Source organism: Heterocephalus glaber, unplaced genomic scaffold, assembly GCF_053883595.1.
Source record: "Heterocephalus glaber isolate CG9 unplaced genomic scaffold, H.glaber_assembly_v1.0 deba00001497, whole genome shotgun sequence".
NCBI classification, from domain to species: Eukaryota; Metazoa; Chordata; class Mammalia; order Rodentia; family Bathyergidae; genus Heterocephalus; species Heterocephalus glaber.
The window spans coordinates 18,480,580-18,507,491 of NW_028258320.1; the positions used below are offsets into that span (position 1 = coordinate 18,480,580).

General features: G+C 42.9%; 1 protein-coding gene, 1 long non-coding RNA gene and 1 pseudogene across 2 annotated transcripts; 2 read left to right on the plus strand and 1 right to left on the minus strand.

The window, feature by feature from the left end:
* The first annotated feature begins 1,875 nt into the window (after positions 1 to 1,875).
* On the plus strand, positions 1,876 to 12,441 carry LOC147825582 (uncharacterized). The gene is made up of 3 exons (XR_015440325.1): positions 1,876 to 4,348; positions 5,892 to 6,003; positions 7,516 to 12,441. It is a non-coding gene; the product is annotated as an uncharacterized LOC147825582 (long non-coding RNA).
* Srgn (serglycin) lies at positions 11,496 to 22,188 on the minus strand. Its single transcript, XM_004846177.4, has 3 exons — positions 21,993 to 22,188; positions 14,201 to 14,348; positions 11,496 to 12,441 (listed from the first exon to the last, which is right to left on the minus strand). The coding sequence occupies exons 1-3, from the start codon at positions 22,066 to 22,068 to the stop codon at positions 12,180 to 12,182; spliced, it is 486 nt and encodes a 161-aa protein (XP_004846234.1). The 5' UTR covers positions 22,069 to 22,188; the 3' UTR covers positions 11,496 to 12,179.
* Positions 22,189 to 23,395: 1,207 nt separating this feature from the next.
* LOC110349551 (NAD-dependent protein deacetylase sirtuin-3-like) lies at positions 23,396 to 25,115 on the plus strand (annotated as a pseudogene).
* Positions 25,116 to 26,912: the final 1,797 nt, after the last annotated feature.

Below are 26,912 nucleotides of genomic sequence, written 5' to 3' on the forward strand. Positions count from 1 at the left end.
AAATGGGGTTAGGGTTGCAGTTCAGTGTGAAGGCTCTTCCATCCCAAGTACCTCAAAAAGATCAAATAAAATGTTGAAAATAGTGTGAGGTAAGATTTGAGGGCCTGTTTGAGGACCTACGTGGTTCCAGCAACATTGGTTGAAAATGCTCTCCTTTCCCCCATGGCACCTGGCTCTGGTGTCTTTATCAAAAATCTAGTAACTAGGGGCTGGGATATAGCTCAGTGGCGCCACACCTGGCAAATTAAAGGTGGAGTTGGATCCCCAGCACTGGGGAAAAAAAGAAAAATCTGTTAACTGTAATATGATGGGCCTATGTTTAGACTTTCTATTCCATTCATCCATTTGTGTATCTTAAGGTATTACTATGTCTTGATTACTAAAACTTTATAGTAAGCCTTGTAGTAAAATAGTGTAATTAGTCCAACTTGTTCTTTTTCAAGAATATTCTAAATTCTTTATAGTTCAATATGCAGTTTTGAATTGTCAGTCCCCTTCTACCAAAAAAAACCCCCCAGAAACACAGATTTTGGTTGGAATTGAGTTTAACCTATGGTTCAGTTGGGAGAAAATTGACACCTTAACCATGTTGGGCCTTCCAATCCATAAATATTGTATACTTCTTGATTTATATCTTTGATTTTTCTCAGGGATGGTTTGTAGTTTACAGTGTCTTACACATTTTGTGTTTATTTCTAAGCATTTGTATTTTGTGTGGGGTTTTGTTGGGGGTTTTTTTTGGTACCAGGAATTGAACTTGGGGCCTCACATTTGCCAGGCAGGTGCTGTGCCACTGAACTAAATCCCCAGCCCAGCATTTGTATTTTTGACACTATTGTAAATTGAATTTTAAATTTTTATTTTCAGTCGTTCATTGCTTTTGTGCATGCATGTGTGTGAGAAAGAGATTTTTCTATATTGACTTTGGATTTTTTTTTTCTGGTACTGGGGATGGAACTCAGGACCTTGCCCTTGTGAGGCAGGCATGGCGCCACTGCAGCCTTCTGTATTGACTTCTATATTGACTTCCCCAGCCTTCTATATTGACTTCATATCTTGCAGCCTTTCTAAATTTCTTTTATAATTTCTTGCCATCTCTTCGTGGATCTTCTGTGAGACATATATTAGGCTTCCTGAATTGATTGTCATTTCCTTATCTTTTGTTTTCTATTCTCCATCCACCCATCTTTTTGTTCTCCTTTTTACATGATTTCTCACATTTCATGTTCTAACTCTTCTAATGTTTTTGTGGGGTGTTTTTGGTTTGTTTTTGGTTGTTTTGTTTTATTTGTTTGGTTTTTGAGACAGGGTCTCACCATGTAGCCCACAGTGGCCTGAGACTCAAAGCGATCCTCCTGCCTCAGCCTCCCAAGTGCCGGGATTGTAGGCATGCACTACCACGCAGCCAAGATTTTTATTACTGTACTGTGTTATGGTAGCCAGGTTCTAAAATGGTCCTCAGTGACCCTTGCCTTCCAGTTTCCATACCCCTATATAATCTCTTCTCAAATGCCCTCAAAGTTGGTCTATGTGACCAACAGAAAAGGGAGAAGTGATGATATGTGACTTACAAGGCTGCTTCTGACTTGCTTTCCATTGGGTCACTGAGTTCTGAAGAAGTCAGCTGCAATGTCCTGTAACCCTATGGTGAGACCACCTTGGAACCGAAGCCTTCAATCGCAATCCTGAGCAACCAGCTGCATGAGCATGAGTCGCCATCTTAGAAATCGAGCCTCCCTCCCAGCCAGGGCCCCGCTGACACCTTGAGCTCAGTTTCAGGAGAGACCTCCTTCACAGAACCACCCAGATGACCTATGTTTCATGATCAGAAACAATGACATTTTAAAATGTTTATAATTTTTTTTTTTAATAATTGTTTTTAAGCCACTGTGTTTTGTTTGTTTTATGGTACCAGGGATCAAACTCAGGACCTAGTGCTTGTGAGACAGGTGCGGCGCCACTGAGCTAAATCTCTGGCCTCCTTAAACCACTGTGTTTTGAGGTAACTTATTACATAACAATAGATAATTAATGCATGCTATTATGTTTTTAATTTCCAGAGCTCTTTCTTGTTCTCTGAAAGTTCTATTTCATTAACATTTCCTCGAAAAAAAATTTTTGTCATTGTGAACATAAAGAAACAAAACATCTAGCAATCTATGTGCAAATATTCAAAAATGTACATTTTAGCTGGACAGTGGTAGTGAGCACTTGAAATACCAGTTACTTGGGAGGCTTAGCCAGGAAGATGGTGAGTTTGAGGCCATCCTGGGCAACTTAGCAAGACTTCTGACTCAAAAACAAGTTAATCAATTTAAATGTAGATTTGTGCATAAATCACTGATAAAATTTCCTCCAAAATAAATTACATATCAAGTAGCTGCATGATTGGGATAATTAAGTTCCTACCTCCTGTAGACTAATGATACTAATGATACATGCTTCACCATTCATAACAAGGTAGGAACGTAACTGGTAAAATTATTTCAGCCCAGAGATAATCATCAATTTGGTGCGGTGCCTCTCAAGGAGGGAAGAGCTTTCTCCCCACTGCACACTTGATTGGAAGGTACTGCTGAGCCTCTGTGGGGAGACAAGAGTGCTGTTAAATGTCTCACAATAAACAGAACAGCCCCCTACAAAAAAGAAATATCCTGCCTAAAATGTCAATAATGACGAGGCTGAGTAAACCTGGTTCAGCATTGTAAGACCAAGGGCCTTACCAAACGCTCCAAGGAGCTGACTATAGTGAAGCACACCCAGGGATCCCAGCGGTGCCTCCAGAATGTAAGACCAAGGCCTTACCAAATGCTCCAAGGAGCTGACTACAGCGAGGACCACCCGGGAAGAAACACACCGGCCATGTTGGGAAAACAGACCTTTATTAGTCTGGCCAGACGGCACTCCCGAAGCGAAATAGCTGAGAGAGGCCCCTGGCTCAGAGTCTGAGGTTGTTTTACAGGGGGTTAAGGGGGGGGTTAACATGTGGATTCACAGAAAAAAAGAACAAAGGTTAGTGGCTCACTGTCACATGCTGATGGTCAGCAGACATCCTGACTGACAGTTGCGACCACCCTGTTTACAGATTGCCCTATAGATACTGGGACCCGGGACATTTGGATTTAGGCCAAACAGATGGCTGAGTAATCTCGCCCTATTACTGATTGTCCATTGTCCCGAGGCAAACACACTCCAACCATCAAATTTACAACAGAACCTAGGGGAGTAATTAACTTTTGAATCACACAGTCCCACAGCATAAAGACAAGGAAACAGAGTTCTGAAAGATCAATTCTGTTAAAATTTTAAACAGCGACTCACATGGTAAAATAGACAACGTCCTGCAAGAATGCAGACCAAAAGCTTCTGCCCAATCAATCATCCCCTTCTCTTTGCTGCTTTAGCATTGTTACAATTTGAAAAGCATAAAATAAAATGGCATTCCTGCCTCCCAGCTGGCACGGTGATGTTTGAGGAACGCGTTTGGGCAGAGAGGTCTGCCTCAACTGCCTGCGCCTTCCCTTCCGCTCGCAGTGCAGCCAGGGCCAGCGCAGTGTGTGATCGTCCTGGAACATCCCCCCAAGAGGAATCATGACGCCCAGTGCACGGCCGCCCCAGCCGCTGTCAGGTGGAGATCCTGGAGCTGGCAGACCTGGAGTAGGAGTGCTTCCTGGTCCGCATCCTGCTCATGCTGGCCCGCCACGACCCGGCAGCGGTTACAGCTGCAGGAAGCTGGTCCGCGGAGGAGATGGTCACTCTCCAGGGCAGGCCGGCCTCTTCGACACCACCATATCACTCTGCCAGACCTTCAAGCTGCCCTTGACGGCAGTCTTTGAGGGGTTTACTTTCAAATGCATCCGGCTGCAGCGCAGGCCGAAGCCTGGGCCTGCCTCGCAGCCAACCAGCTGTCCTTTGCGGTCACCACCAAGGAGTCCAGCGCTACAGAGGAAGCGTGGCGACTGCTGTGTCCACGTACCTAAAAAGGTACAAAGTGCAGAATAACTTGTGCCACCAATGTGTAATCCACAAGGTCTTGTCACACGGCGTGCGTCTGTCTCACTGGCTCATCAACAGTTTCAATGAAGTCCACGCCGCCGAGTTGCTCCGTCTTTCCCTGAAGTGTGACCTGTTGGAAGAGGCCGTGGATCTGGTTTCCGGAAGTGGATGCTGCGCTAAGGAAAGGTCATCAGTACTTCGGAACGAGTTCTCCCTGTCCGACGCCCGGAAGGTGTGGCTCACACACTCCTCCACAGCTGCTCCAGGCCCTGGGGAAGAACAGCGCCAACAGCCACAACCTCGCGCTGCCTCAGAAAATCCTTGACAAACTGGAGGATTACCAGCAAAAGCTGTTAAGGCAACGCGGCTGGCGCGGGGGCTCTGGGTTGGGGAGGGAGCCGGGCTTTCTGCAAGCGCTAAAGCCCTCGGTCTCAGCCTTGGTCTCAGACAGCTGCTTTTGTACTGTATATGAGTCACAAGCTTTTTTAGAGTTTATATTTCTTTAAACTACCGAAGACATTGTTTATCTGCAAATTCAAACCCTCCCTCACTTGCCAAGCAGCCAGTGGTGTTGGTTTGTTATCGATGACCTTGCACTGAAGGCTGTCCCTGCAGACCTCCAACCCTTCCCTATGTTTTCTAAGCCGACGGGATTATTTTGGTACAGAACCAGCGTGTATTTTCTGTATAGCAAAGGGAGGCTAGTGATTTTGTGTACTCTTTTCCTTATTTATTGTAAAGTTTTTATAAGATCTTCAATAAAGTACTAATTTGGCTAGAGTAAATAATGATGGTCTGTTTAAAGGAGAATCATATTTTGAATCTGGTTCTGAGGCAAAAGTTAAGTAAACTTTTAGTTGGAGAAAAATTGGAAACCCATTTACAGAAGCAACAGACTTTCAAAGTAAATTCTGTTAACTTCTAAGATTTATAATAATCAAGCTGGACTTGATAAGACTGTTAGTCTAATAATGTTGAATACCGAACCAAAATATAAACTTTACTGGATAGATTCAGTAAACAAATTTGGGCGAAAGTAAAAAAAAATAAAATCTTGGATTTTATTCTGTATATTAAAATCTTTCAAAAAAACTTTTTAATGCATTACAGTTGTTTTTGTTCCTCCTCTAACTTGTGAGTAGTCTTAACTGACTTAGCTTTTGTTGATTATATGTCAGATAAGAAAAGTGACTAAGAACTAGAATTCCTCAAAAGTACAAATTAGAAGAAGCCCCCAACCCTCTACCTCCCCAAAAGAACCCTTATAATTATAGTTTTAAGGTAAATAGTTGATTGATAAACAGAACCCAAAAGGTAAAAGAGCAAGGATTAGGAAGAACCCTATGGTATTTATTTCCTCAATGTGCCCAAGAATATTTATTTCCATCACTCTTCTTTGTGCCAGGCAAGACTGACATATTATTGAAAGGTATGATCACAAAATACACCCAGGCGTGGTGGCACATGCCTATAGGCCCAGCACTTGGGAGGCTGAGGGAGGAGGATTGCCACCCTGGGCTACATAGTGAGTTCAAGGCCAGCCTGAACTGCGTGGCTAGACCCTGTCTCAAAAAAAAAAAAAAAAATACAGTGAAGTTTTAAATTGTAAAACTTTATTACAATGAAAGACGTATTTTCATTAATCCTATCAAAATACTCCTCCCACTTTGAACATACTTATCCCATCATTCTTACCACTTTCAGAAGCAGCTCTTCAAGGGCTGGGGATTTAGCTCAGTGGTTTCACTGTCTGCCTCATAAGCTCAAAGTCCCGAGTTTGATCCCCAGTACTAAAGAAAAAAAACAAACAGAAGCAGCGCTCTCACAGATGTCCTTAGTTGCATTATCACAGCTGCTTTGATGTCCTGAATCAATTCAAAACATTTACCTTCCAGGGTCATTTTGACTTTGGGGAAAGAGCCAGAAGTCACATGCTGGATCCGGTGAATAAGGTGGATGAAGACTCACTGTAATGGCTTTATGAGCTGCCTTTCCACTGCATGACAAGTAGGTGAAGCAGCATTCACTATATTTTTTTAATCACACCTCATAAAGACATTCAAGAAAGGACTTCCAGAACTGCTTTGGAAAATGGCAAGAAAGACAGGGTATGTTCAAAGTGAAGGGGAGTGTTTTGAGAGGGATTAAAGGCAACATGTCTTTAACTGTAATAATTTCTTTAAATTTAGACACACTTTTTTTTTTTGGTACCGGGGATCAAACTTGGATCCTCGCGCTTGTGAGACAGGCGACAGAACTACTGAGCTAAATCCCCAGCCCTAGACACACATTTTTTGATTGGCCCATTCAATTCTGTTAGACAAAGGATGAAGACTCTGACCTATAAGCTTGAGCACAGAGGCCTGTTGACAAGTCTGTTTCCCTCTGTACCACCAGCACCTAACACATAGATAGAACCTTGAAATGGTTTTATGGAGTAGCTATAACACACGTCTTCATGATTATAATTTTTTAGGGTCTTGCTGTGTGCCAGACACTCAGCTAACCATAGCACATACATTGCCCCATTTAATTTTCCCCACAACCCTGAGGGCAAGCATCAATAACCTGTAGTACAGGAGACTGATAGTAACTCCTGTTTTTTGCCCACTCACCCAATGGCATTGCCCCAGCACTTTATATATATTAATTTATTTAATCATCTCAACAAAACTACAAGGTAGGATGATCATTGTTCTCCTTTTAATAAGGAGGAAACAGACAGAGAAGGTAAATAACTTATCTGAGTTTCTCTACTTAGTAAATCACCAAGGTTTACACCCAGATCAACTCCATCACCACACTGTTGTCCCTTGACAAGCTTAGCTAAATTAGCTCACCTGTCTAAAATTACGATCCTACACAGAGCGAAACTTGCACTTAAGCCAGAACTTTACAATTCTAAAGCTTATTCTCTTTCTTTTTTTTCTTTGGTACTGGGGATCGAACTCAGGTCCTTGTGCTTGCGCAGCAGGCAGGGAGACCACTGAGCTAAATCCCCGGCCCAATTTATTCTCTTTCTACCAGGCTAATCACCTCTCCAAAGATAGTGATGCTTGGTAGATGCACACCCATACTCTCCCTGTCTTCACCATGGGCCCCCTGCCCTGCCTTGGGACTGTTGGCAAGAAGTTCATAATTAGAGGCAGCCCCTCAATCTTGGACCAGAACCATGACCCAAAATAAATATTTAAATGCATTTAAGTTAGAAACAATAACCACAAGAAAATAAAAGTACTTTGCATTTCTTAAGCTCTTTCTTAAGAAAAATGTCATTTTTATATCTTCAATTTAGATCACCTGCCTCCCCTTTTAAGTGTGTAAAACCTAGCACTTAACTAGAGAATAAAAGTAACGTGTATTTTCTAAAACATGCCTTATTTTTGCTGCTATATTATAATAATTACAGGAGTCAAAATTAGATCTCGGGACAATAATAATTTATTGGGCATAAAAGCTGACTAAGTTCCTGTTGAATAATAACAGATTTTTTTTTTTTTTTTTTTTTTTTGGTACCAGGGATCGAACTCCGGTCCTTGCACTTGCAAGGCAGGCGGCAGAACCACTGAGCTAAATCCCCGGCCCTATAACAGATTTATTAATGGAAAGACCAGGGTATGTTTTAACAGTTGGCACTAAGAATAAAATGTAAGTTGGGTTCTGTGAGAAGCAGGATCTGAGATGAAGAATGAAATGGGGAACGTTTATTAAGGAGTGACTTGGGGCTCAACACCTGTACAGGACTAGAAGGAAGCCAAATTGCCCAGAAATAAATTGAGCTGTGGTGTAATGAAGGCTTCAGCTGGCCCCATTGAGCATTCAGAAACTGAGGTCTTCATTCAGCATTGTTGAAAGTGGAGCCTGTGATGTGAGCCTTCATCCCCATAGAGAGAAGGCGTTGTTTGTGAGCTCTCCAGAGAAGGGAACAGGACCTTGGCTGAGGTGGCTCTCTTCATCTAAGGGCCCACAAATGTCAGCCAGCCTTCCCAGAGCTGTGGGGAAAAAGTCCTCCAGTCCTGAAGGAGGGGCTGTCTGAGAACAATCACAGTGCCCATACCAGCTCCGCCTTGCTCCAGTCAGATCCAGTTGCTTCATGTGACTTCAGTTCCTTCAGGAACTGGAGGGCTCTTTCTCAGGGAAACTGATGAGCGGAAGGCCAGCAGAATGAAGTATAAGCTACTGCCACTGCAGCTCCTACCATGACTACAGTTGGTACTTGTCAAACTCCTCCTCCACTGGTACTTCCTGTTTGTTTCTCACACTTGCTATCATGATGGCTTAGTTGGAGGGCTGACTCTGACCTTCCAACACAAGGATCTGAGCCCATGGTGAATGTGTACACTTACAATCTAAACTAATTACTAAGAGAAGCCTAAGCTGTCCACTGTATAGCAGCAGCCCTGCTTCCCCTTGATGGTCAAGTCAGTCACCCACACACACACCAACATGGCCCCTTCCTCTTCTTGACTGTCAACCCTTGGCACAAAGAACTTAAGGTGCCATTCTTGATATTCAGTAGGACTTGTATGGAAACATTCCCCCAGTGGAACCATAACATCTACAGTATCTAAATCTATAAAACAGTGTTGCAGTGATGGGAAGCACAAATTCTCAAATAGGTTTTGATGCAAGCTGAGTCCTCTCCTACATTTCCCCTGTGGTCCCTCGATCCAAGTATTCTACCTATTAAGGACATAGCACCACACAAAAGTTATTCGTCCTGGAGATTGGTGTCTCAAACTCAGTGTATCATATTCAAGCTTGTGTCTCAGCCATGCCTTCCACCACTCTGTCAAGTAAATGGCACATAGGTGTATGACAGAACTGGTGGGTCCCATGGTGGTGTGCCCACTGCTGCATATCCTTGCTGTAATGGCAGGAGGCAAATCCTGTTGATGAATCAGACACTGTACACCTTAGATATTAATGCTTACAGAGACCTCGTGGGCAGGAATGGCAAACCTACACCTGGAATACATGCCTTTTAGAATAAATCCCTTGTATTTCCAGGATAGAAGGGACTTATTATGATCAACTTGCCACCAAGGTCTCTGTTATAGTTTAGGTCTAAAATGTCCCCCAAATGTCTCATGTGTTCAGAGGCAGGGGTTCTAGAAGGTTCTTGGATCATAGGGACACTGGTGAGTTCACAGCTGAATGTCCTGGTCGAGGAGGTGGGGCCTGGTTAGAGGAGTCCAGTCACCGGGGCATGCCTTTGGAGGGTATATCTCTCACTCTGGCTCTTTCTCTAGCTCTCTGCTTCCTGGAGCAGCTTTCTTCTGCCAGGCGTTATACCATTTCTGCCTTGGAGCCAGCCAACTGTGCATGGACTGAACCTTCTGAAACCAAGATAGTCAAATATAGTCAATATTCCTTAAGTTGTAGATGTCAATTGTATTTTGTCCCAGTGACAGGAAAGTGACTAATACAGTCAGTCTCCTTAAAAGATGATGCCCTATCAGTGGCTCAGCAATGAAATCTGTTGCTGGCATATTGAACAATTGGCAATGTCAATAACTATATGGAGAGTGAGAGTCCATGCACAGCCTCCACCTCTGCCACATCATGAGCTCAGTGCTCACTAGCATAGCATGGGCTGGCATCTGCCCAAGTCATTTTGCCTATGTGGTTATTTACTGCTCTTCTGTGATTAGATGGATGCTTTCTAATAGGCATAAACATTTGGTACAAAGACTGTCCCACTTTATGACTTCTCTCACTGGTCCAGACCCATGTCTTTACTCCAGACTTTTTAGCCACTGATCTTCTCATTTGTTTTAGGCTCCTGATCTCAACAATACATTGGCACTGTCCATAAAATTGTATATATCCTGGCCTCAGGCTGCTCTTCTTCCCACACTAGAGGTGACCAGGAATATCACCTGAAGCCTGCCTGTTGGGAGGATTCCCTCTCTCGGCTGTTTTTCAAGGCCACTCCTGATGGGCACTGTAGCAGCTGTCATCCATTTTCGGCTCGCTCCTACTATGTACCAGAATGATCTATGTGTGCAGCATGCTGGAATTTATTCCTACTCTGTCAGCTGGTCATAAGGAGCCTTCCATGTGGCCACAGATGTGGGCTAAGGGAGAGACAACGCATCAGGGGTGAGAACATGGGAGTCTGGATAGAGGCTCATGATCTATCGATACAGTGGACCACTGTGACATTTTAGTGAGCTGTCCAGGTAGTCTAGCTCTGGGGAGAGACTATAAATGTATACTCTTTGTTCCAAGACAGTGGAAACTGTTTATGGTCCTTGTGATGGTTTATAGCTAGATGATCCCCCAAAGACTCATACACTCATAGGAGGGGCTTTAGGGAGGTGACTGGATCACAGGTGTGATACTCATCAGTGGTTCAGTCCACTGATGAGTTTATAGCTAAATGTGATGTTGAGAGGTGGAGCCTGGTTGGAGGAGGTGGGTCACTGGGGGCGTTGCCTAGAAGGGTCTATCTCTCTCCCTCTTCCCTTGATGTCTCTCCGTTTCCTAATGCCACACCATGAGCTGTTTCTCCTGTGCCATGCCACCCTGCCTCAGAGCCAGCCAACTATAAACTGAAACCTCTACAAACTGTGAGTCAAAATAAACCTATCTTCCTTAGAGTTGTGGGTGTCAGGTATTATGTCTCTGCAATGAGGAAAGTCATGAAGGCAATCGTCTCTTTTTGCAAGGCGGGATAAGTATAGAAAAGAAAGCATTTGCCAGATCAGTGACTGCCTGCAATCTACCGGAGGCTGCATAACTCTACTCTAGCAAAAAGGTGCAGCTGGTGTGGATAGAACCACAACCCAGCTGAACTTGTGATCATCCAGTGTCACCCTCTAGGATCCATCTGGTGTTTTTAAGGCCCAGACTGGTAAATGAAATAGAGACACACTGGGCACCAGCATCATTGTATTCTTTAGGTTTTTAAAGGTGCTACTAACCTTTAAAATTCTCCTAGGATGAAATATTGTTTTGTATTTACTGGTACATAGGGAGGGGGACAGAAGTTTCCAGCTGTTCTTCTCCATCGCAATAGCTTCTATTACACAGGTCCAGAAATCGGTGTGGGTGTTGTGTTAATCACCAAGCCTGCCCATTTAATTTTATGTTTAGGGACTGGAAAAATGACCACTGTGAGCCAGACCTAGGTCAAGACTCCAGCTGAGTACCTAACCACCATCTGCTCCCACTATGAAGGAAGCCACAATTTCAAGATGATTTGTTTGGGTTGGTGATGTAGCTCGGCAGCACCATGTCTGCCTGGCAAGTGCAAGGTCCTGAGTTCGATCCCCAGTAATGGAAAAAATAAAAAATAAACAAATAAATATGTTTTGTTAAGACTTCTAGGGCCAGGGATTTAGCTCAGTGGTTTCGCTGCCTGCTGCACAAGCACAAGGACCCGAGTTCCATCCCTGGTACCAAAAAAAAAAAAAAAAAGACTTCTAGAGAAACATCTGATGAGAAATAATTATTTCTTAAGTTTAGAACAAGAATTCCCAGACAGGTTAATATTTCTTTGATTATACTTCTGCTTTAATAGAGCAACATTTGAAAATAGATATTCAAGAAAGCAGGGTAAAGCAGTAAAGTATGAGGTATTGAGACCACAACTATCCTTTAATTAGGGTCTTAAGTTTCTAATTCTAATAGCAATCATGCTTCTTGTTAAAAATGTCAACTAGCTCTCAACAAATCCAATGGTAATAGTATAGTAAGACCCCTTCACACTGTAAACCATGTCAAATACCCAATCTGTAAATTCACTATATTTGATCTCTTTATCATAAATAAAAGGGTATTACTGTAATTCACAATCAGAGTCAGGTTGCTAAAGACATAGGTATGAAATACTGCCAATCAGCTTGCTCCTCAAAATGAATTTTTTTTAAAAAGTATGATTTTCTTCTTTAAAGCAGTTTTATAGACATGGAAGTCTAGTTAATTTCCCAGTGATGTTGGTCAAATATGATACCAAAATATGCAGGTATTTTCCAGAACAATAGAATAGATAATAGCATTAAAATACAATCCTTTAGGAATACATGAAGAAAAAAAGAGGTGATAAAAATTAAAGTTCTTTTTCAGGTGTTTTAAATTTTCTATAAAACTCTTTTTCCCAAGACTAATCATTTAACCATGGTGCACAAAATATACTGAATACATTGCCTGGTGTCAAGATGGGGAAACCATAACTTTTATATAATAAAATTCTCTTCTGTGCCATCTTGTCCCAAGGCCTGGTTGTCTGAGGGCAGATTCTTCTTGAGAGACCTAAAGTTGTAATAGAAAACATCATTTTCATCTATTGGTTGATAGTCCCGTTCCATTTCAGTGGAGTATTCCTTTCCAGAGCCACTCCCAGATCCTGATCCTGATCCTGATCCTGATCCAGAGCCAGATCCAGAATAGTCCTCGGAAAGAGGGAAGACATCATTCAAGTTTGGGAATTTTGGCATCCTGAAGTAGGAAAACAAAGTATAAAGTTTGATTCATAAGGAATTTAATGATGATATGTTTAGAATAAGGAAATAAATGCAGCCACCCCGTTGCTCAAATTGAAAGAGCTAAAGGCTTCCAAATTATTCAATGCTTTAAACCAAAAAACAAATTCAAACCCAAGTGTCCACATATACTTCTTACACCAAACTCACTGCCCTTTCCGAGTGCACGTTACCTAGTGCAGATTCAGATGAATAGTGCTAGTTTTACTTTTTTTAAAAAAAGATCCTTTTTTTTCATTTTCTTCCTAAAGGACAAACAACTAAGCCAGCCTAGACAGATGACATTTTTTCATAACTAGAAATTTCCATAAAACTTCTAATAATTTGCAATGCTTCAACAAAGCTCACTCCTGAGATATTCTTTGTGCCAAGTGAAGCATTAGTTTTACCAGTACATTACCATTCTTTTTTTTTTTTTTGTACCTGAAATCAAACTCAGGGCCTCACAATTGTCAGGCAGGTGCTCTACCACTGAGCTACATCCTCGGCCCACCATTCAGTTTTTTTAAAAAACAAACATATTAATACCCCACACACACACATACACATCTGCACTGAGGAGCTGAAGGTGCTGAAGGATGAGGCTACTGCATTCAACTTGAATGTGCTGGTTAGAGTTCAGGGGACACCAAAGACCAGAGCGATGATGCCACCTCCCCTCGACAGATGAGGGCACAAAATGTCAACAGACAAAGGGTCAGTGTCACAGCCTGTGGGTCATTTTCTCCATAAAAACAAGCCATAAACCATTAGAGTTTTCAGCAATCCATGCATTCTCTGTGTGATTTTGAATCACCACTATCTAATTTCAGAACACTTGACCAACCACACCTCCAAAAAGAGCTGGAGCAGTCACTCATTCCTCCCTCTTCCCAGCCCCATGCAACCACTAATCTACTTTCTGCCTCTAGGGATTTGCCTATTCTGGGCCTTTCATCTAAATGGAATTAAATAATATGTGGCTTTTTGTACCCGCCTTCTTTCCCTCTGCTTAATGTTTTCAAGGTTCATCTACACTGTAGCATGTATCGGTATTTCATTCTTTCTACGGTCAAATACTCCATTGTGTTGATATGCCACACCTATTTATTCACTCGCTTGATAGACTCTTACTGGATTTTAATACGTAATATACTGTTTATGCAATAAAATGAATTTTGATATATAATACACTTTTTATAAATAAAACAATCTTTAATCTTTTTCAATACCTGTTAGTGAAAAGTACTTAATGCTCATCTTTGCCACCCACAATAAAAACTTGCAAAACCAGAGACAAATCATGTATATTTTCACACCTTATCTGCCAGCAGACATGGTACAGTTTTACCCAAACTACCAAAGCAGAAGCATGAAGAAAAGCACTCTGGATGGTCCTCCCATCTCTATACCAAGATTTGAACAGAGGCTGTGAAGTTACAGACATTGCCAGGCATGGTGGCACACGGCTGTAATCTCAGTGCTCGGGAGGCTGAGGCAGGAGGATTGCTGTGAGTTCGAGGTCAGCCTGGACTACATAGTGAGTTCATGGCCAGCCTGAACTACACAATGAGACCCTTTCTAAAAAAAAAGAAAAAGAGGCCAGGGATTTAGCTCAGTGGTTCCGCCGCCTGCCTCGCAGGTGCAAGGTCCCAAGTTTGATCCCCAGTACCAAAAAACAAAAAAAGAAAAAGAAAAAAATTACAGTCACTGAAATCAGAGAAAAGTCCACTTACAAATAAGGGTCAGCTTTTGGAGGGAGGATCCTGTTGGATTCATCTGTAGGCAGGTCGAAAAGTGGTCCCTTTTCTTCAATGCAGTTTGCAGAATTACTGTGGGGATTGCAGCGAACCCACTGATACCTGGCTTTCCGCATAGGATAACCTGTGCAAACAAGAAACCCACATGGGCAGTGAGTATCACTTACCAGGTTTCTAATCATCTCCCCTTAGGAGTTCTTATAGATAATAGATAGACCCTAAATTTGCTAGCAGGTAAAACATGGACAGGTCTTATGACCATTAATATAACAGCTGCACTTGCTGCCCCACCCTTTTTTTACTACATTGCTTGTTCTTCTCATTACACTCCAATGAAGTAACAGAAAGTTCAAGGGGTTGGAATAGGCTTTGAGTCAGCTGCCTGCAGTGAAGTCCAGGTTGGTTCTTCTACTGGCCAGTTAAGAAACCTTTACATTCCTGAATCCCTGCTGTAAAATGAAGGTCCAATAGTATCTGAAGTTTATCATAAGAATTAAATGAGAAAATGCAGGTAAAGCATGCCTGACACTGCACTTAGTGCCCAAGAGTATAGTAAACGATGATATTAACTATCATTCTTATTATGCTATTAGCTCCACTTTACACAAAGAAAATTGAGGTCACAAAGGTGCTAAGTGGAGGACCCAGGACCCCAAAGTCTGCCTCTTTTTGCAGAGATGAGCAGGGCATGGTGGCACACACCTGTAATCCCAGCATTTGGGAGCCTGAGGCAGGAGAATCACTGCAAGTTCAAGGCCAGCCTGGGCTACATAGTGAGACCTTGTCTCAAAAAAAAAGGAAAGAGAACCACCCAAAGCATTGCAGAGGCCCCAGTCTTGTTTGGAGCTGTATGGTGTTCTTAGGGAAGAAAAGTACATCAACAATCATTCTCTTTCTCTGTATCTAGATTTCAGAAGAACAAGATTCCTCTGCTCACAGAGGGACAGCAAGATTGGAATGGTCAAGTTTCTTGCCAATTCTTTTAATATCTACAGAAAAGTCTCCAAATCTAGTATTCTGTGATTACACAGGAAAGCCTTAATTATTTCATGAAATACATTCTCCATGACTCAGTTTACCAAGGACCGGAGGCTGGTGGTAAGAAACACTGTACCACCCTTCAGGCAGTTCCCCAAGGTGATTCTAAAGCCCAGCACAAAACAACAGGAATCACTCAGATAAATCACAAGGCACTCACTTATGACAGGATATTAACTAAATGATTTTAAAAATTAGTTGCTATAGGGCTGGGGATTTAGCTCAGTGGTTCCAGTGCCTGCCTCGCAAGCACAAGGTCCCAAGTTCGATCCCCGGTATCAAAAAAAAAAAAAATTAGTTGCTATAAATGGAAGAGGCTATGTAGCAGCACAAGAAAACTTGTATTTACAAATGGGTTAGCTGGGGTGTAGCTCAGTGGGACTGCATATACTTAGCGTGTACAAGGCCTTAGGTTTCATCCCCAGCAGCCCCAAATTTTTTTAAATAAAAATGACTGAAAAGAAAAAAAAATCAGAATACCACTTTGTCTACATATTAGTTTCAACAACATAAATAAGATTTTGGGGAAAATGGGACAAAATACACAAAAATGACTGGTGGTATAATCTTTGGTGATTTTTTTTCTTTTTCTACATCACTGGAATATACAAGATTCCTCTGAAATATAAACATTTAAAAGACTCTAATGAGGAAAGAAAGCAAATATTCTACTTTTAGCTGTCTGCCTTCTCTTCCTTCCCTCTCTTTGGGATGACTCCTCTATCACAGTCTTCCCGGTGGTTCCTGAGTGTAGGTTATAAGGTTTGGTCTAGGAACCAAGTGCCCAAAATGGGTTGGCTCTGGGGACAAAGCTGCCAAGATGGCCTCCCAGGGTCTGCCCCTTACTGACTGTGTGACCTCGGTCAACCGTAATAGATGTGATGAGATGTAGACGTTAGGCTCTGGGAATGGCAGAAAGCAGCATGGTCAGAGCTCTTCAAATGCTAGTATCTCTGATGATGAGGAGAAAGAGGAGGAGGAGAAGGAAGGAAAACGGCATCTTAATGATAGACAGTTTGTAGAGAGACCAGAATTTAAATTTAAATAATTTAAATTCACATTCTACCACTTAGTACCTCTCTCATTCTTAATTTATCGTCTTTCAAATGTAGATAGGACTCTAGCAAAGACTTCTGGTTTAAATGAGATAAATGTGTGTGAAGCGTCCAGCAGGAGCTTTTGCACATGAGAGGTATTTAATACATTTAAAGTCTTTCTTTTTGATTTTTTCCTGAGGCAGGAGTTTGGCATTAATTACTGCTTAAGAGGCTCTAGAAAGTGGAATTAAAAACCTAACATCTTCTCCAGCAGAGGGCGATGACTTCACACCCATGCTGTCCACACCAGTTCTGGCCAACAGAACAAAGCCAACTAACTACAAAGTTTGAAATGTTTCAGCAGCCGCATATTAAAAAGTAAAAATAAAGCCCTCCATGGTGGTGCACACCTGTAATTCCAGCACTCGGGAGGCTGAGACAGGAAGATCACTCAGAGTTTGAGGCCAGCCTGGGCTACATAGTGAATTCAAGGCCAGCATGAACTACAGAGCAAGATCTTGTCTCAAAAAAAAAAAACCCAAAAACAAAATAACCAATAAAGTGAAAGTAACAAAAAAAGTAAAATTAAACAGGTAAAATTAATTTTACTTTTTTTTTTTTTTTTGGTACCGGGGATTGAACTTGGGTCCTTGCGCTTGTGCAGCAGGCGGCGAAACCACTGAGCTAAATCCCCGGCCCAATTTTGATACATTTCATTTAACTCAATCTACTGAAAATATTGTCATTTCACATATATTCAACATACAAGTTTTCTTTTCCTTTTTTTTTTTCTTTTCAGTGCTAGGAATTGAACCCAGGGCCTTGCATGTGCTGGACAAGTGCTCTACCCCCGAGCTATACCCCCAGCCCAAGTAGTGGAAAATTTTATGGTTTTTTTTTCCAAGCTAAATCTCTCAAATCATATATATTTTACGTGTGTCACTTTGGACTCGCCATAATTCAAGGGCTCTGCTACACTATGGGACATAGTGGGCCTAGGGAGAGCAGAGCCTCTACAGGTGGCTGATATACCAGGCTGAGAAAATGCTGGCTTGGATAGGAAGTTAACACTAAACTAATGCTTGCTTGTTCGCTTTTTCACAACAGAACCCAGGGCTTTGCCTAAGCTAGGCAAGCATTCTACTATCAAGCTACCTCCCCAGAGTAATGAGTTAATGCTTTATAAGGCAGCATCCCAATGAAAGACACATCTTTCTACGTGTATAACAACCACAACTTTGGCAGATTAGTTAAAAAAAAAAGTCTGAAATTCAAAAATAACCTCCAGGGTTCAAAATCTCAGCTTTAAAAGTTTACAAAGAGGTGTTTCTTTTTGAGGGATGATGAAAATGTTCTAAGAGCAACTATGGCGATAGTCACACAGTTCTGTGAATATACTAAAAACCATTTCATTGTTTACTTTAAAGGGTTAATGCTATGTGAACTCTATCTTAATTGAGGTGTTTTAAAAATTTATACAGAAGTAAAAGGTAGAAGTCCTTCCACTCCAAAAGCCCACTGGATTTGAGGCCAGCGATGTTAAAGGTACTGAAAAATAAACAACATAGTTACAAAAACAAAATTCCAGGCATAGTTATTCATGGTGTTGGCAGGATGTGAAAATTCAAGGTTCTGTTCCCTGAAGTTATGAGAGCTCTTGACTTTATCTTGCTTGAGATAAATGTCTTACGATTATCATAGTTTTAAAAATGAAAGAGAGTATGCTCACAGACAGAACCGTCATCTTCCTAAAAGGCCCCCTTACCGCCCCACTCCCCCCCCCCTTGCTGCCTCTGCCTTCACAATAGCCCTTCTATGAAAATCTCTTACTGCGCAAATGACTTTCTCCAATAGTCCCTCTCTATCTTTTCATATTTCCCCTAACTAAGCTGCCATTTTCCTCCTAACATAATCACAATTTACCAATTTCCTATTCTTAATGGAAATTTACAGATGTGTTAGAGAAACTTAAGCAGAAACTGCCATAAGGGAGAAAAAAACCCATTTTGATTCATTCAAAATGGTAGAATTTAAGCAATTGTCATTATCCAAATTGGAATTACTTCCTACTGGCCTATCTAGTCCACAAAATGGATAAGCTTCCCCCACTCTTGTGTGGTTTGACAAGCTATAAAAAGCTCCAAGTTTACTTTCAATTTTTTCCTTAACTCAGTACTGAGTAGTAAACATAATAGCAAGGGTTGTAGTCAAAAGAAGGTTTTTTTGTTTTAGTTAAAAAAAAAACCAGGGCCGGGGATTTAGCTCAGTGGTTTCGCCACCTGTTGCACAAGTTCAAGGACCCAAGTTCAATCCCCGGTACCAAAAAAACCAAAAAAACAAATGGGGCTGGGGATTTAGCTCAGTGGTTCCACCACCTGCCTCACAAGCACAAGGACCCAAGTTCAATCCCCGGTACCAAAAAACAAACAAAGAATGTAAAATAGTATCTCTGTTGTAGAAAACAGTTTGGCATTTCTTATTAAACAAAACAAAACAAAACAAAAACAAATGGGCCAGGGATTTAGCTCAGTGGTTTCGGTACCTGCTGAACAAGCGCAAGGACCCAAGTTCGATCCCCGGTACCAAAAAACGAAACAAAAAAACCACTAATCTAGAAATTGCAGTAGAAATTTAATTTTGACCTTGAAATTGGATAACTAGTTCTTCTGCTGTTTGTTAGTTATAATGGGCCTTGGACAAAACACATTTTTGCAAGACACTGACGTAAAGAACAAATGAGATAGCCAGTGTAGTGGCACAAGCCTATCTTCCCAGCACTGGAGAGGGTGAGGCAGAAAGATCACTCAGCGAATTCAAGGCCAGCCTGGGCTACATAGTGAGTTCAAGGCCAGCCTGAACTACATCATGTCTCAAAAAACAAAAACAGGGGCCGGGGATTTAGCTCAGTGGTTATGCCGCCTGGCTTGCAAGTGCAAGGACCCGAGTTCAATCCCTGCTACCAAAAAAAAAAAAAGCAAAAAACCCCCAAAAAACAAAGCAAAACAAAAAAGAACAAACTGAGATGATCTAGTTCTTTTCTCTATCAGCTGGCACTAATTCCTCCTCATAGGAAATGGGACAATCGTGACCACAGAGAATGGATGTGAAGCACTTTACAAACGCCCACACATATGAGTGGAATCAATTCCATTACTGTGATCTAGGAGACAGTGTGGCATGAACACACCAGCTAGCCCAGGCCCCTGGGCCACACCTGCTCATGGAATTTCCACTTTATCTCTTTCTGGGCATCTTTGAGAAAGAGAGGCAATATGGTGTAGGATTCACAGGCCACATGGGTAATCTCCTGAAGCCCACATTAAGTTGATTAGCCAACTGTGTCCTCCACCACCTGCCAGCCATCGCCAAACTCCCATTTCTTGGCTCTCTGTAGACACAGCTGTACATCGTGTCTTTACTTGGGTTTGTAAAAACAAGTATGTTAAAGGCTGAATTATGTCCACTGCAAAATTTGAACACTTAAGTCCTAACCTACAGGACCTCATCATGTGATGTTATTTGCAGAGAGCTGTTGAAGGCATAGACAAAGGAAGAAAGCATCACCTATAAGCTAAGGAGAAAGGCCTCAGATGAAACCAACCTTCCAGGCCTGGGTCTTTGATCTGGTCTCCAGAGGAAAGGGCTGTTTAAGCCACCCAGTGGGAAGTACTTTGTTTTGGTTGCCCAAGGAAACTAGTGCCGTAACCTAAGAAGGCTTGAGTATGCTCAGTAAAAGCAAGCCCAGCTAACATGATCAGTCAAATCAGTGAGATAAGCAGACATTTTCTCTCTTTAAAAATATTTTTTAAAAGGTAGTGGGAGAATACTACGGGGTATGAAGGAATGGTATCATGACACTTCATATCACTGCCTTTTGCTGCTGTCACTAACATTTATTTCCCTTCACCTTCAAAAGTGAGCACAGGGCCTTGAGCCCAGTGCCAAGTGCCTTTGGGGATTCCCTCATTTTCAGATTACTTGCTGTCTACTTTCTGGTTCCCTTTTCCAACAAAGAGCTCAATTTACCAGGTGATGACATAAATTCTAGGATTTTCTACAGTTTCATGATTGTTTCTCTCTTCCTCTCTTTCTAATGAGTGTATGCACAAGGAAAGGTTTTGTTTTCATTCTAGTCTTAACCTATTAAGTCAATGCAGAACGAAACATTTTGGGGAAATTTTGAAACCCTAAAGACTTTCTTAGCTCAGGTTGGGAGCACCAACTGGTCACGAACATGGGCCTCACTGCTCTCAACCATGTCACAGCACACAATTATTAGGAAATCCTTGCAGCAAGCTGGAGATTTTCCCCTAATGGTCCCAGTAAAGCTTGTTCTCTATGTTCTCTCTAAGTAGGTGAATGGAAATGTTTCAGCAACCTGCTGTTTTTTCTCCAATGTTAGCATAACTAGAATAAAATGATATTTTTTCAATTTTCAATATAGAAGGAATTTTTCTGAGCTCATCTGTGAGATTTCATTGCCGCCGGAAGTAAGAATGTGACAGCTAGAAGTCACTTCGAAGAAACAAATCCAGGACACATATGTCACTGTGACTCAACATTTCCTTTACCATTTGTGGACCTTAACATTTTTTCTTCTGTAAATTCTACCATCTATCAGGCCATGACCTTCTGTCTTATTAAGACAGGGTTCTTTATTTACCAAAAGAGAAAATATTATATTTTTCTTACAAAGTGATGTTTTATTTTGTTAGTGAATAAAGGTCTTTTAAGTTGTTTCAGCCTGACTAAAGAGCCCTGAATGATAGAGAAACTTAAAAAGACATTTTGCAAATGTGATGTTTCTCTGGGTAATAGCACAAATACTAACATTCTTTGGGCTTTCTTTAAAATCTGAAAAGGCTGTATTAACTATGTCTAACCACAATTGAATCTTCAGTAAGATCCAACTTTAAAAAAAAAATAGGGCCGGGATTTAGCTCAGTGGTTCCACCGCCTGCCTCGCAAGTGCAAGGTCCCAAGTTCGATCCCCAGTACCAAAAAAAAAAGTAAAAAAGAAAAAATACACCCAATCAAATTTATTCCAATTAAAAAATAACATCTTCTAGTGTTGCAGTAAGGGCACTACCACAGTGCACTCAAACTTGGGATTGATAAATGAAGATGTGTTATGTACAGGTACCAACTCCCCATGAGGAATGTAGTGATTATGTACTGCAAATGTGTACTAGTAAAAAATTGAAAAAATATAGTTTTAAAAACTGGAATTGATGTAGACTTTCAGATGTAAGAAGATACCCCAAATACTCTAAGGTGCCATCCATCTTCATGCAGCAACACATGAATGATTTTCATTACTCTCTTCTTGAGACTTTAAAATTTATAAAACACACATTTTCATCCAAAAATAAAGCAGCACTTTTCAATCACTGTAAAAGTCTGCAAGGTTGCCAGGGATTTAGCTCAGTGGTTTCGCCACCTGCTGCACAAGCACAAGGACCCGAGTTCGATCCCCGGTACCAAAAAAATTTTTTTAATTAAAAAAAAAAAACTCTGCAAGGTGACACCTGCTTAGTTGAATTCACGCTAGGGGTTCCAACCACCCTAAAGCCTTCTTCTTTGCCTCCTTTTCAATAAGAGGGTACGTTCTGGGCTTTAAAATGAAAACAATCACTTGCGTGGACTCTGGGCTTACAGCAAAGATGACAGGGAACACAATTCCTGGGTCTTACCTTCCACTGCAGATCCCAAAACCAGGATGAGGGTGAGGGCCAGGACCAGCCTACCGCATGTGAGCACAGCCTGCATGACGACCCACTCTCTCCAGCACACCAGCCTCACAGTTAAGAAATGCTGCAGGGCTCTCTCTGTCCCTTTTAGAAAAGGTTCCAAAACCTCAACCCTGCCCAGAACACACGTCACAATTTCCTGAACAAATAGAAAGAGATCCACATCAAAACCCAGAGCAAAAGAAAAGGAAAGCAGCAAAAATAACTATTCATACCCATTATGAGACTGTACTGGACTCTTCCTCAGACCTGCTTTCTCAAAAGTGTTGTTGTTTGCCATTTATCTGTTAGAATTTCTCTTCCCCCATCAAAACAGTAGAATCAGCATTCAGGACAGTCTGTTTTTCTTTTCTTCAGGTAACAATCTAAACATAGGATGGCTAACCTGAAGAGTCCACTGCATTACTGATGAGATAAAGGGAGACAAAATGTTGTTAATTTTTATTTTTCACAAGGAGTGGCCTAACTCACTGTGCCAAGCTAGAGAAGTGAAACTTCTACTCTTGAGTTCTCATCTAGCAGAAACAATTGTCCCATTCGTTTCTTCTTGGATTCAATTTTTTCATTGGATTACTGGCTCTCCCTCCACCTCAAAACTACGGTGAACATTTGTTGGTTACAAAAAAAAAAAAACTTCATAAAACTGAAAAGTTATTTTGCATTCCTCAGCTCCTTCACATCGACTTTCTTATGATGTGATGCCAGGCATACTTTTATCTTTTTTCTCCTGGTAAAATTTTTCAACTTGTTTTTGGGTCTTTTGGCCTTGAAATCAGGAACAAGGGGGAGTTTTCCTCTCAGTGAGCTACTGGATGTGAAAAGACACAAACCACCCCTCCCTGTCTAGAAAGGATAGCGTTTTTCCCTGCTAGAGTACGGATTTCTGGAGGATCTGGCTCCACACTGCAGTCACATAGTAAATAAAGTGGTCTGGCACATATCCTCGCCCTGGGGACACCCCCCCCCCCGGGGACACCCCCCCCCGGGGACACCCCCCGCCGGGGACACCCACACCCACCCACCCCTTTTTTTGTACCGGGGATCGAACTCCGGTCCTTGCCCTTGCGCAGCAGGCTGCAAAACCACTGAGCTAAATCCCCGGCCCCCTCCCCGTTTTTGAAGACGTATCCATTCTCCCTTCCACACACTGGTCCCTGCAGCCCCCCACACGTTAGAGCACACATTCCACTTTCCATTTTATGTTCCCTTGCCGGTCATTACATGCAAGGGCGGGGTTTCCCTTCCCTTGTTGTGGACTTCCTGCGGATTCCTCACTGTTTCCGGCTAAGAACAGCCTCTAGAATCTAACCCTGAGCAGCAGTGGTATAAGGGCAGAAAGGGTGCACATGTGGCTCTCTTCCGACCTAGCCAGAAGTGGGTCCTGCACCCTAGGGCCTCCTCGGAGCACAGCACCGACTCCAGACACAAACCCAGCAAGCTCCCCGCTGTGGAGTACAGTATTGGTTTCAGCTTGAAACGTCAGAGCTTGTCTTTGGTCTCTTTTTGTCCTACCCATCAATTTAAAACCCTGGTACCAAAACAACAGTTCCTGTCAATAGCTTCAATAGGTTTCCTGCACCCGGGAATTTAGTTCAGTGGTTCTACCGCCTTCCTTGCAAGTGCGACGTCCTGAGTTCAATCCCCGGTACAAAAAAAAACAAAGGTTTCCTGCAAAGCCTGTCAGCTGATTAGAACTTGTGCTTGAAAATGATCACTTGAGGGACTTTTCTCATCTGGATTTTTCATTTTTTTCTTTCTCTGGATCATGGTGATTTTTTTTTTTTAAGTACTGGGGATTGAACCCAAGGCCTTTGCACTGAGCTACATCCCCAGCCCATTTTTTTATTCTGAGACAGGTTCTTGCTAAATTCCCCAGGTTGAGCTTGAATTTGCAATCCTCCTGCCTCAGCCTCCCTGATTGTAGGTCGTGGTGATCTTCAAAAAGCTTTTGCAGGAGCATCATGGTGCTGTTGGGCCTGCGGGTACTGCAGATGAAAGAAAGCCTGTATCTCTTTCTGTGGGTGCTTCAGGCATTTTTAGAAGCAGACACAGCAGTGAGAAGTTTTCCCAGCAGGATGTAGCTAAGCTAATTCGTTGGAGCTTGCCAGTGAGTGGCAGTCTCAGTAGGCATCGTATCAGACTTCAGATCTCCAGGGAGCTGCCTCTACAGAAACCTCCAGCAGCACCACATCCGGTACCCCAAGGCCATTTTTGAACTTAACCCCCACCCCGCCCCCAGTCCAGATCTTTTTCACTTTGGCCAGTGAGCTGTACCCTAGGAAATATCAGCACAGTGTTGCTGCTCCACGACCAGGGCCTGCTTCTTCAGTTCCACACCCAGAACATCTATGGGCTTCGGAGAGTGTCTAGCATCTCCCTTTCAAAGCCAGTTGAAGCTCATGCAACCTTTACCTCAGCGACCTATAGCATCTGTCAGACTCTCCCCAGAGGAGGGCTTCGGGCTGCTGTTCTGGCAGACAGGTGCCCTGTGCCGGGCTGCACCGGCTGGGCAGAACTTTGTGCCAGCTCATCTGAGGCTGTACTCGGCTCAGGGCCTTGACTGCTCATCAGCCAAGACCTAGTCCAGCTTGGGATGTGGTCACAGCGTGGAAGGGCTGCTGGGGCCTCTGGACTGGACAGAAGAATTGTGGACCTTGTCCAGCGGGAAACTGGTGGGATGGACAGGGTAGATGGGAGGACGATGGCTGCCCTGCACACAGGCCAGCTGTGGAGGATGGATCTGCAACCCATTTGCATCTGCACGTTGCTCTCTGCAGTAGGGTTAGTTCTAAAGAAAATCTATCCTTCATTCTTGCATGAAATACATCTTGGCATAAAAAAACTTGCAGCGTTCACTGGTATTAGCTCTTCTGTTACTGACAGCTGATGGTTTCTTTGCCCAAATAGCCCTCTTTCAAGCTTAGTTCCCAGGTCCTCTCCTCAATTTGTGGAGGAGCAGGAGGAATGCACGAAGCAGCCAGGCCTGGGCCTGAACCTTTCTCCCCAACTTACCACCTGAGCAATGCCAGCTCCTTGTTCTTCACACCTCCATTGCTGGAGTCCTGAGGAAGTGAGGGCACCTAGGAAGAGGAGGCCGTGAAAGCAAATATCACAGTGTGGGGGCTGCGTTGGCAGCGCCCCTCTAGGCTGGGGACCATCCTCTTGTCCCACACTTCCTCTCTTAACTAAGGAGGACTTTGGCCTCTCCCTAAACCTCAGCCTCTCATGTGCATGGTTTCCAGAATTTTTTTCTTTTGGTACCGGGGATCGAACTCAGGACCTTTCGTTTGCCAGGCAGGTGCGGTGCTGCTGAGCTAAATCCCTGGCCTGGTTTCCAGAATTTCAAAAACCAAATTCTATTCCAAACTTAGTCCATCGTTTACCAGGCAATCTGAAATCGCATCTCCTTTACTTCACAGTTAGTTGAGTCGCCCATAAAACAGGCACCTTTATTTCCTAATGAGCACCCTGTGCCGTGGTTTGGATGTGCCCCCCAAAAGCCCATGTGCTGCAAACATAAATCTCCAAAGTCACATGTTGATGGTGCCTGGAGGTTGGGTCTTGAGAAGTGATTGGGGTAATATGAGGTCACCCGGAAAGGACACCCCTGATGGCACTGGAGAAGAGGGAGAGAGACCCAGGCCGGCAGCTTTGTGTCTGGCCATGTGGCGCCCTCCACTCTGCTCTGGTGCAGAAGAGCCCCTCCCAGTCACAGAGCAGTCGCCAGGCCCAGCTCCTCGGTTCCCCACTCTCCAGAACTCGAAGAAATAAATTTCTTCTCCTTACAAATTACCTGGTCTCAGGTATACAGTTATAGCAACAGAAAATAGACTAAGACCCTGGGACGCAGCAAATCAATTCCTTGTTGTGTAATACAGTAACCCCCGAAAGCAACACAAACCTCACTTTTCACTAATTACTGGTTTCTGGGTGGTCTTAGGAGGGGAATCTGTTGAGAGCACTTGAGTCTTCCCAGGATCATAATTTGTTCAGGATGCACTGAGGTTTTCAGAAGAGATACCAAGAGTAGCACAACAAAACTGCTCAGAGGGACGGCTCCAAGGCTCATTTCTTTTATTTGTTTATTTCGGCTTTTTGTTTCTTGAGGGTCTCTATATGTAGTTCAGGCTGTCCTTGATCTCACTATGAGTTCAGAGATCCTCCTGCCTCAGCCTCCCAAATGGTGGGATCATAGGTATGCACCACCACACAAGACAGCTCATGTATTTTTTAAATCCCCAAGTTAAAGATTCCACCACTAGGGAGCCTCTGGAACTTTTTCTTAGCTCTTTCTGGAGAAGGTCTTGAGTCTGAACTAAGTACTGCACTGAAAAACTGAACAGCAAGTAGATCATGTTTCTGGTGGCTTAAAGGATGATGCTTATGGGCTGGGGATTTAGCTCAGTGGTTCCACCACCTGCCTCGAAAGCGCAAGGTCCTGAGTTCAATACCCGGTACCAAAAAAAAAAAAAAAAAAAAAGGATGATGCTTGTATTCTTTTTTTTAATTTCTAGAATAGAAGGGACTTTAGATACAGTCTAGAAGCCAGGCATGGTGGCACACACCTGTAATCCCAATGCTCTGGGAGGCTGAGGCAGGAGGATATCGCTGCCAGTTCAACCCCAGCCTGAACTACATAAGGAAACCCCGTCTCAAAAAAAAAAAAAAGATACCATGTAGGTCACAACATACTCATGTGGGAAACAAGCAAATCCAGAAGGGTTCCAATACTGGCCTCTAGTCACACAGCTGGGAAGGGCCCAGGGCAAATACCTCACAATCTCCCATCCCCTTCCTACTCTCCTGAAGTGGGTGGGGAGACTGTGGACCCAACAGGAAGGTACCTCCACACCTCTGGTCCCT